This window comes from Pseudochaenichthys georgianus, chromosome 12 (genome assembly GCF_902827115.2).
Source record: "Pseudochaenichthys georgianus chromosome 12, fPseGeo1.2, whole genome shotgun sequence".
NCBI classification, from domain to species: Eukaryota; Metazoa; Chordata; class Actinopteri; order Perciformes; family Channichthyidae; genus Pseudochaenichthys; species Pseudochaenichthys georgianus.
The window spans coordinates 19,304,986-19,316,020 of NC_047514.1; the positions used below are offsets into that span (position 1 = coordinate 19,304,986).

Genomic DNA, 11,035 nt, shown 5'->3' on the forward strand with positions numbered 1-11,035 from the left:
GTGTTTCTACACATACTAACTTCAAGTTTCTTTTCAAAGCCCTCTGAACAGTCTGTGATGCGCTCCCTCTCCCAGTGTTCGAACCTCTGAGCATCTTCTCTTTGGTTCCCCTCTTTTCAGCATCCGGCCGGGTCCAAAGACTGAAAGCAGTAAAACACAGGTGACAGACCTCCTCACTCATTTTCTACATTACAACCCACAGCAGTTTGACAACAAATACTGTACATTTCAATTGGTTACAACTGTGTTGGAAATGGTGATTCCATTTTGTGCAATAACGATCAAACATTTTAATTGAATTAAACCAAAAGTAGCTTTTGCTAACAATAAAAACACATATTGGACATTTGATTTAAGTTGAAAGTAATTATCTTTTGCATTTTACTTCTTTCTGAATGCCTTTTTAAAATAAAACATCCTGACTTAAGGCACTCAAGGTTAAAGGCTGGACATATTTATTTAAAGCACTTCTTTTTGGGTGTGCCATTTCACTCTTTAAATAAATAAATACTAAAATAATTATTGTTTAAATGGTATATACATGCTGTGAGCTGTGTGCAGGGCCAGAAATTAAGTAATATTACATAGTACAAAATAATAATAATAATAATAATACAAACACACAGGGGGTAATACCATGTGTCACTTGATGTATGTAAACAAATGATTGTATGTAAAAAGTGTGCCACTCACATTTGACCCAGTGAAACCACAAAGTCCACAAGAGACTTTGTAACAACCACATGTCAACTAATAAACGTTATACTGCCACCCCGCTGCCTTCTCCAAGCTGTTGTTACAAAACGAGCATCAGGAGCTTTCCCCGAACCTACGTTTCAGAAAATAATTATTTTATGAATCTCATTGAGAAAAAAATGCACACTCGACAGTTTCAGGTGCGTTTACTCCAGTTGAAAGCAGTGTGAGGAGTGACGGGTCACTTAATGCAGTTTTCTGTGAGTCAAATACAGGAGAAAAAAAAGAGGATTCCCAATAATAATCTTTACACATAACTTTATTTTCCCAATGTACCAATACCATGTAAATAAAAGGAACAATATGGAAGTAGTGACGAAAAGGAGGAACAACACAAAGTACAGTAACGTTTACAAAAAAATGTACAAAAGGAGTTTCTGGCTCAGTTGCTAACAAAGTTGGCATCACGTTTTTGTTTTAAGTTTGGTGTAAAAAACGATGTACCATGTTTATAATATGCACCAAAATGATTGCCGGCAGGACACAAACTGTGCAATAACAGCTGTTTCTAGTCAAATTGTATATAGCACTTCTGTAAAAGCCATCACTGTCAAACTATTCTGAAAAAAACAAACTGTTGCCAGAAATGATAAATTTGTCCATAGATAGAATAGAAACCGAGTGTTAAATAAACATCTTCAAACTTATAACATGAATAACGTGAAATTCTCCATCCAGGACAAAAATATACTCAGACTTCACATCTATTCGAGGAAAATAGTGCACAGCGATGGATTAGATAAGAGTGTAGTAAAGGATAATACCAAAGATACACCTATTTTTATTATTATACAAAATGTCCATATATTAAAATATAGCGCAACCATCTGCAAACCTCAGCTGCCTCTCTCTCTCACATCTGAAAGCACTCGGATTAGGATTTCTGACAGTCCAGCTATCGTCAAACACAAATCTTCTCTCTGTACAATAATGTAAAACTGGAAAAGAAGTGTTGAGGCGCACCGTATTGCTCTGATCAGTCCCCGACTCTCAGCCGGTCACACCTCCTCCACTCAGGGTTCAGCAGGCGTTCAACCAGGTTTGCACCGACAGCGTCCTGGAACGCACGTTTTTGTGCTTGGCGGTTGCAGCGGTGAATTCCTCGGACTCGTCGCCTCACACACCTGATTGTCCCCGTCAGTGATTGCTCACACACATGAGCAGGCAGCTACACCTGCTGCAGTGTGGTCCAGCTGGCTGCTGCCGGTAGATTCATTCTGCACCTTTAAACAGTCTTACTGATTAGCATAAGATCTCAGGAATCTTGGAAATGTTATCGACATCTTATCATCCTATTTCAGAATGGTGCACACGCTGCACTGCAAAAGTGAATCCAGTTTGATGATTTGAAAACAACTGCAATCTGGAAGAAGAAATGCGTCCATACTGGCTTATATACAGTCCACATTCACAATGTGCAGTTCAACCAAATCCCCCAAAACATAACCTTTCATTCTCGAGATGTTAGCATTAAATACTAAATAGTTTCAGTTACTATGTTCCCTTAAAAAAAACGATGTAAAAGGCAGTTAAACAAATAAAATACAGTACAAAATACTACATCACTGATTGCAAATAACACCAGCAGGAGTCAAGAAAAACCCCTCAGATTTGTCAGCTGTGCACTTCAAGTCAGTCCCTAACATTCCTCCATCCCTGTGTGCAAACTGAACGTCTTCCCAAAACAGTTTGAGGCTGGCGTTCAGGGACAGTGGCGCAGTGATGTCACTCCGTCACTGTGGGTGTGCTTTGTGTTGTGTGCCTGTGCGGCGGTCAGATCTGAAGGACGCCTGGCAGTCAGTCACCTGGTGGTCAGTGGGGGGGGTCACATGCAGTTGGCCACGTTGCTGGAGCCCTGGCCGACGTCTCTGATCTGACTGACGTGAGACGAGCAGACCGCCACCCCCGCCCCGGCCCGGCAGTGAGACACGGAGCCCACCAGCTCCCACCTGGACAGAGTCATCAGAAGACATGCCGACAGTCATGACATTAAAGAGGTGTAGCTCTATAGCTGGGTCATTGTGGCAAACAAAAGTTAATTATACTGTTTTCCAGGCTAGAATACCATGACGTGTCATCCCATTTGAATGCTCAGGTGACATCATTCAGGAGACTTAACATCTTTCACCTCAAATATCTGCTTGGTGGCCTTAGCATTGTTCTAATGTGCAGTATGCCTATATCAGGGTTTGTGTTGTTTGTTTGTATTTCCAGTTGTTTGTTTCTAAATGAGCATCGCAAAGCCATAAGTTACATTTTAATTGTCGTCGTTTGTGTTTTCTTTTCATGCACTGGTCTCCCTCAGCTATTGTACTCTCTAGGTTACTATGCAGGGTGATGCTAACCTTGGCTGATGGGGCACCTACAGTTTATTCTGATTGTTATTGGAGATGATTGATAACACCAAATCCATATATTATCTATAATTAAAGAAACAGCATCTCCTCCTCACCTGTTCATTCGAGGCTCAAAGGCCTCTACTGTGTTCAGGTAGATGTTCCCGTTATGCCCCCCGACTGCGAACACTCTTCCCATCACAGTGGCGACCCCGACCCCCCCCCGCGGGGTGGTCAGCTCAGACACGTACTCCCAGCGGTGCATTCGAGGGTCAAAGCGCTCGACAGAACTCAGCGGTGAATTGTCATCGAAACCACCTTCAGGAAATACGAGGAAGACAATTATTAAAAATCCCAAAACTTTTGTGAAAAAGCTCAAATGGATGGTTTTTAAAAATAACAAAGTGGCAAACAAAACATTTAGGTGTAACAACGATGATGTTGTTGTTTATAGTGCAGGCACGGGATAAGATGATTTCAGCTACTGTCCAGGCACGAAGCCTCAACAGATGTTTTAATGGACCTTGAATAACTCTTCAAACTCCAGTGGTACAATAAAAATCAAATCCTCACACTCTGTTAATGAGTCTCCAGCTGGCTTTACAAAACATGAACTTTTGCCTTCCTGATTCACGCATTTGTGTATATAACTGTAGGGTGTGTATCTAGGAGGCATGTGACTTTGGTTTATAGAAAAACTCCAGTCACAGCAGTTCAAGCAGACGTAGACAGAATTAGGGTTGCCAGATTATTCGGCAGCCCTGGCGAATAATAATCGATTATTCGACCGACCATAAAAAAAATAAATAAATCGATCTTTAAAAATAATATTCGATTATGGAGACTGTAGCGAATATTCGAATAATCGCTGGCATCCCTAGACAGAATACATCTAGAACTACAATGTGTGGTAACAACAATATCTGGCGAGTGATCAGTTCTGCTTTTGTTGCGGGCATTTGGAGTTCATCTTTATTTATTCTTCTCACCCACTACGTAGAGGCAGCCGTTCAGCTTGCTGACTCCGTTTCCCGCCCGGCGTTGGCCCATCTCGCTGACCTCGGTCCACTTGTTGAGGTGGGGGTTGAACCGCTCCACGCTGGACAGTGACGCCACGCCATCGTTGCCTCCCACTGCGTACATAAAACTCTGGCACAAGATGGAAATATGAGTGTTAGTACAGACATTACAACTTTTGACTTTTCTAGGACAGTCAAGCCGAGGGTCCGTATGCACGATAAGCTGCGCACATATAAACACACGTATATGTTCTCTGACAGACAACACTGAGGGCGCAGAATCTCACAATGAATGTTTCTCAAGCCATCACGGGACACATGGCAGGTATTCTGCCTCAGTCACTTCACAGTGAATACAAGCCGTAGTAATGAAAACGCCTCTTTACTTTGTAAAGGTCCAAGAGTGAGTGCTTGTAAAGTGCTACTTAATGAACAAAACTTTGGTCAACATATAAGATACAGTTGTGAGGTTCATTTGAATTCCACGGACCTTATTCTTTATTCTTTTGGTCACAACTCACTCACTTTAAGCACCTTTTGCAAACCCTTTAGAAAGCAGTAAAGTCCAGAGGAGAGATGATATATCTTTCGCAGCTGATGGCCCTTCTTTGCGGTCTTACCCCCAACGCCACGGATCCCACTCCTCCTCTGGGCGTGTTCATCGGAGCCACAGCGCTCCAGCAGTCGCCCTCGATGTCATAACGCTCCACATCGTTGAAGCAGGAGTTGTCGTCCAGCCCCCCGATAGCGTAGATAGGACCACCGAGCGCTGCCAGGGCTATACCCCTCCTGAGAAACACACCTGACCTTGCTCAAAGCTGTATTTCTGCTTGGTACCCAAATACTCTTAGTACACTATATGCATACTGTACATAGCAGTTGGAAAAAGGAAAATGTTCAGAGTCAACAGGATGAGAGAAAATAGGATTTAGAGATCAACAGGAGGGTTTTGAAGAGGTCAAGCTGTGAGTGTAAAGAAAAGCACACATTCTAGGCTTTATGTATTTAAATATATTACATATTTTCAATGACTTTGTCCAATGAAGTGGATTTGGCCACCCACTGGCCACCCACCCACTCCTACTCATTTGGTCAGTCAAATAGTGTCATTATTAAGGCGGAGAATTGCAACAATATAGAGATGATTATCTTCTTTTGAAACCGCAAAATAAAGCACCTAAAACTGGAGTTTGTAAATATCACTGCTACCAAGTACCAGAACATTCATTTGTATATACAAAGGTTTTGTTTTTCTTAACCAAACTGCAGCCCAAAATGGCGTTTTAGATGCATCCTCTCTGGAGTCTCTTGTGTTCAGAATGTAAATGGAAGAAGAAATGGTCAGAGAGGAGCGCACATTGTAGCGTCTGCGTACCTCTTGGTGTTCATGGAGGCTTTCATCATCCACTTGTTGGTGAGGGGGTCAAACATCTCCATGTTGCCCAAGTGTTCGGTACCATCATGGCCCCCGACAGCATACACCTTGCCTAAAGAAACAGACAGTAAAAAAGGAAGGAAGTTAAGTCTAAATGATCATGTGACCTGACCATGGATAATGTTTTCATTCGGGAAGTTCAAAAGGTCAACTGTATTCACTTAAGTGTGTTTTCCAGATTCCCCATAAACCTTTTTCTTTGCAAATTAGAGCTAGCATTTATAGATGATATTCTTAAAACCTTAAATGTCAGGGTAAAGCAGTAGACAAAGTATAAAACACTCAATTGCCAGTTTATGTAAATAATAAAGACGCTTTTGAATAATGCAACACAGCACCACAAACGGCATCCTCCAAAATGATCATGACGTTGAATCAATAACTCTCCACTACAGATTCAACAAAACGGAAATATCTTTTCATTTCATTTCAAACCTTTATTTATACAGATAAATCCCATTGAGATCATTAATCTCGTTTTCAAGGGAGGCCTGCTCAAGTAGTTCCACATCGTAACCTTTACTAAGGTGGAATTGAATGAAAGACTGTTGTATTAGACGGCATTAGTTTCAGATAGGTGTCCCGATGAACTGGCAGTGATCGTGTTGTAATGTTGCTCTGTGCTCTTTCTAAACCCAGCTGCTCCGTCTTTCTGATACGTCACCGCTCTTACCTCCTACAGATATGACACCCACGTGACGCCGTCTGCTGTTCATTTCAGGGCCAAAGAACCAGCTGTTTTTGGTGATGGAGTAACACTCGATGCTGCGAAATGGGTCACCAGAACCCCCCCGGCCCCCCACACAGAACAAAACCCCTGAGGGGAAAAAGGGAAATAACAGAATGTTGATAAAGGGAAAGCACATCATACTTAAAGCCCAATGAACCTCAGAATAAACACTTTCTTAAAGACAAAAAATTATGAAAAAACAACATTTTGGAATTGTGCTTTTGTTATGAAAACAAGACTAAGCGTGTAACAACACAAACGCACAGACAGGCATTTGGTTTTATGAATGTGTTTTTTCAAAGATGATAAGAAAAAGTGCTGATTGTCGCTAGAAAAGCCATCAAATCAGTTGATCAAAGCCAAACACCAGCATCATATAAGCATCACCTGCAGTGTGTTTCCGGGGAATGGTACGGACTGTATACTCAAAGTCCAGCACCACCTTGTTGCTAAGGTGCAGGTGGTAGTTCCTGGCTTCGTCCATCAGGTCGCGACAGCTCAGGTTCCCTTTAATCATCTCGTCCTTAGACACTGACCCCGTCAGGAACTCTACAGGGAGCAGGGGGAGGCGCACCTGCAGGAGAGGCCAGCGTGCACATGTTATCGTGGGTGTAAAAGTGATTGAATAAAGCTTGAAGAACACATATGTAACACTCATTCTACAGAGTTGTGTCACTAAACAATTAGATAACCAGTAAACTAGGCCACAAAGTCAATGAGAGCACACACTTTCAAACACATCACTTTTGGTTGTATAACACATTTAAGAAAAACACAGCATTGACTTACTTAAAGGTCTCCTATTATACAATTTGAAGGCATATATTATAGGTCTCAGATATATAAAAAACATGTCTATGTAGTGTTTTGCTCACAATACCAAACAGATCACCCATTCTAGCCATAACCCTCTATTTCAGCCCTGTTAAAGAACTGCTGATTCCGGAAAAAAGTACAGGTTAGCTCTGAGTGTTAGCGATGCTTGCTAATGTAAACATAGACCATATTACTTCCAAAACGTCACGCATTGTTTCTGATAGCGACGTTTCTGATAGGGCCGTGGTGTAAAGCCCGCCCACATTTCCGATATTACGTCAGATCGGCAGCAAATCTGGATCAGCTCCATTGTACCCCCGTTTTAAGAGATGTGGGTACGGAGGAAAAGAGAGAGGGTTTTATTTTCTGACACTTTGTGGGTCTACTGACACACCGGGGATTTATGTATACAAGACATTGAAAAGTGCCTTTTGCATGATAGGAGACCTTTAGACTAAGCTAAACCCCAGCCTTTGATGACTTTAAGTGTTGCGCTGTCTGACCTGAGACATGATCTGTTCCAGCCAGTCCTCGTGGTGCTGCGGGTTAGCCTTCAGCCATTTCACGGCTGCGTTGTACACCTGTGTTTCTGAATGAATGTTGAGTTCGCTAGAGGACAACAAGGTGCGCAAGTGCTTGGGAGACACGCAGGTGAAGTCCTCGCACTCCGTCACCTCAGTGAAGTGTTCGCAGGCGTAGCGGTCGGCCATGTCCATCAGGTCCACACGATTGTGGCTCTCAGCGAAGGTACGTACCGCCAGGCAGTTCGTGGGGTGAAAGTGGGCCTTCATGTACTCACAGCAGGCTCTCGCCACCAATTCCACCTGAGATAAAGCAAATAAACGGAAATAGGATTAACAGATGATGTATTACCTGAAAGCAACCATTCAGAGACCCTTAATTCATGCAAAAATAAGGAGGACAACGTGCATGAAAGCTTGGTGTTGTTGATTGTTTGTGTTTACCTGAAGGATGCAGGCAGCATACAGCAGAGGTTGAACATTGTCCACAGTTAATGTGAGCTTTGAGGAGTAAGCGAAATGCACCAGGTCCTGGATGGCGTCACCATCAAAGTCCTTGATCTCTATGAGGTTCTGCTTAGCCTCGGACATCTCTGACAGGAACATGGCCCTGAGGGAAGAAATGACCACAAAGTTTCAAATATTTTTGAATTCAGCTAAAGAAGTTTTTATATTTAGAACACTGTCATCATCTCCATCTACACAAAAGAACAACAAAACCACGTTCATGTGTTTTCACCGATATGAAACGGATATAATAAAAGACACAGGCTCCAAGGACCTGTGGGAACCCAATGTCAATATACCAGAACGAACGCAGCAATTTTATCTAAGCATCTTTATATAAATGTTACATGAAATCAATTTTAAGATTAAATATCCAGTACCAAGGTAAACAAATATATAGATATATATTCAAAAAATAGAACATACAGATGTCCCATACCTGAAGTAAGGGATCACACAAGCCAGCACTAGCTTGTGGCATGGTATCAGCCTACTGCCAACCTACAAAGAGACACATGTTTAAAAAAACAGGGGGAAAAATACAGAATATTGTGGTTTTGGCAGCGAATAAGGGATTAAAAAAAAATAAGATTAACATGAATTTCTGATTAATTATTCTATACAACTTTTTTAATTGCAACATTTAACATGGCAATACAGACACACTTATAAGACAAACAAATCTCCCACTTTACTTGAGTCAGATTGAGTGACCTACCTTCAGCGTGACGTCACAGAGCTCTCCTACTTCATAGAAATGTCTGAGGGAGTTATGGAAATCTTTCCAGGCCTCATGAGCCTCGAAGATAAACGACCCATCCGGCTCACAGTCTGCTTTCGGTGCCTTGATCGCAGGACGCTTCTCTTTGGGCTTCACCTGCTTGATATGGTCTGGCACCACATCCCCTGGTGCCATAGCTGGCTACAGGTAACAACACCTATAGGACAGAGAGGATTACATTATTAATGAACAATCAACTGTGATATTCAATTGTATCTTCCAGCACGTCAGTGGTGAAGATGTGTGCCTATCATCACAGTTTTCCCCGCAAAAAACTCATAAATTGAACAATAAATTGAATATTGATTTATGAAACCAAATACCTAATTGATAGGCTGTGAAGGAAATGATAAACAATAGATCATCGGCCCGTTCTCAGCTAGAGGCAGGCCAAATCTTCACTGCATGATGTAAGAATACCTTGCAATATGAAATAGAAACCACAACTCGGTGCAAATAACCTTCTGCAGATTTCCATGGAGGAAACAAAAGCGGAATCGGTGGCGGGGGACACTGCCTGCCAGCTGAGCAAGTTCGGTCAGTATTCCTCTCCCTTTCAGTGTCACTTCCCCTTCAACTCATTCCTTCAACAGAGGCTAAAGACAATACATAAAACATGCAGATTCCTCTAAGCTTACATGGCAGATCAGGCAGAGAACAACTGTGCAATCAAACCCATAACAATTCCTACCTATTGATGAAGCTGATGAAAAATCTCCACAGCTGATACTTTCACAGAGAAACTGAAGCAGACAGCCCGAGGCCAGAGCTCCACCCACATCTTTCAGATGATGCCGTCTCTCTCTTAAGCTATGTCTCTGACACTGAATAGACAGTGTATCGCCCCCTCATCACTAGTCCTCTCAGCTATAAGAGCAGAAACATCAAGTCACATCATATGCACTAGTGATCAAAGGCTTTCTATCTCCACTTCTGATAGGCTTCATCTATGCAACCACACATAGGGACTTTGTAATATTCCCTTAACTCAATTACAGATTCAGGACTTTCATATCCTTAAGATGATAACATTGTCAAGTTGTATTATTTATGAGGAGTGAGATATTCAATAATTTAAAAAGGCAGAGATGTATTTCAGAACTCTGCTGAGTACAAACTGAAAAAACAAACATGGCGACAGCAACCTATTTTTAAATGCGTACATATTATTTCAATGCATCTGCATACAAAAGGGACTTCCATTAAGCAACCAAAATAACCCATTAGATAGAAATGTGTAGAAAACCTCTCTTTGCACTCATGACACCAAGAACACACCACACCTACACTTAATGCTTCTATAGTTCTATAGTCTGATCACAGTATTGTGACAGTAACTACACAATTATTTGAGCTTTCATCTGAATGTAAGTTTGTTGTAATATTTCCTTTTAAGATTGAGGCAGATTGTGAAAAGGAATGATAATTGTGAAGCAGACTTATTGAAACGCAGAAGGCAGGACAAATATTGCACATCTACAGTATGTATTTCTTCAGATTACACATGCACGTTTTACTATTGTATCTATACCTAAGAAGTAGATACTGTTTTTGCCATCCAAACATGGTGCAACGTTAATTCCAAATCTCCAACTAAGTATTAAAGTGTGGAGCACTGAGTACTTCAATCTTGTACTTAAGTCAAAGTAAAACTATCAGAGGGTAAGAATACTCTGTCACAAGTTAAAATCCTGCAATTAAAATGTGACTCATGTAAAAGTACAAAAGTATCAGCATCAACATGAACATGAAGTACCAAAAGTAAAAGTACTCATTATGCTGATTGGCCCATACCAGAATAATACATATTTTGATTATTATTATTATTGATGCATTGGAGTGTTATTAAAACTGGTAAAGGTGCAGCGAGTTGTAATGACTGTATAATGCAGGGTAGCTTGTGAATGTTACTCCAGGTGTAAACAAAGTCGTGTTGAATATATTTCACATCATTAAACAAATTCTGCAAAGTAACTAAAGATATTAAATTAAGGTTATGGCGTAAAACACACCATTTACCTGTGAATTATTGGGGGATAGAAGTACAAAGTATCAACACATGACATTGAAATACAAGAGAGTACAGTACTTCAGTAAATCTACTTAGTTACTTTACACCACTGGTGTGCAGGAC

The 11,035-nt window shown here is 41.3% G+C and overlaps 2 protein-coding genes across 2 annotated transcripts in view; both read right to left on the reverse strand.

Moving 5' to 3' along the window:
• Positions 1 to 997: 997 nt before the first annotated feature.
• Positions 998 to 9,634, reverse strand: klhl8 (kelch-like family member 8). The gene is made up of 12 exons (XM_034096154.1): positions 9,593 to 9,634; positions 8,839 to 9,058; positions 8,560 to 8,621; positions 8,058 to 8,223; positions 7,596 to 7,916; positions 6,664 to 6,850; positions 6,220 to 6,363; positions 5,487 to 5,598; positions 4,732 to 4,900; positions 4,082 to 4,241; positions 3,209 to 3,410; positions 998 to 2,705 (listed from the first exon to the last, which is right to left on the reverse strand). The coding sequence occupies exons 2-12, from the start codon at positions 9,034 to 9,036 to the stop codon at positions 2,582 to 2,584; spliced, it is 1,845 nt and encodes a 614-aa protein (XP_033952045.1). The 5' UTR covers positions 9,037 to 9,058; positions 9,593 to 9,634; the 3' UTR covers positions 998 to 2,581.
• A 72-nt stretch (positions 9,635 to 9,706) lies between these two features.
• sdad1 (SDA1 domain containing 1) overlaps positions 9,707 to 11,035 on the reverse strand; it is a 3,568-nt gene continuing 2,239 nt past the window's right edge. The window contains exon 9 of the mRNA XM_034096513.1: positions 9,707 to 9,768. Coding sequence (XP_033952404.1) covers positions 9,707 to 9,768 — 62 coding nt within the window. The remainder of the gene's footprint in view (positions 9,769 to 11,035) is intronic.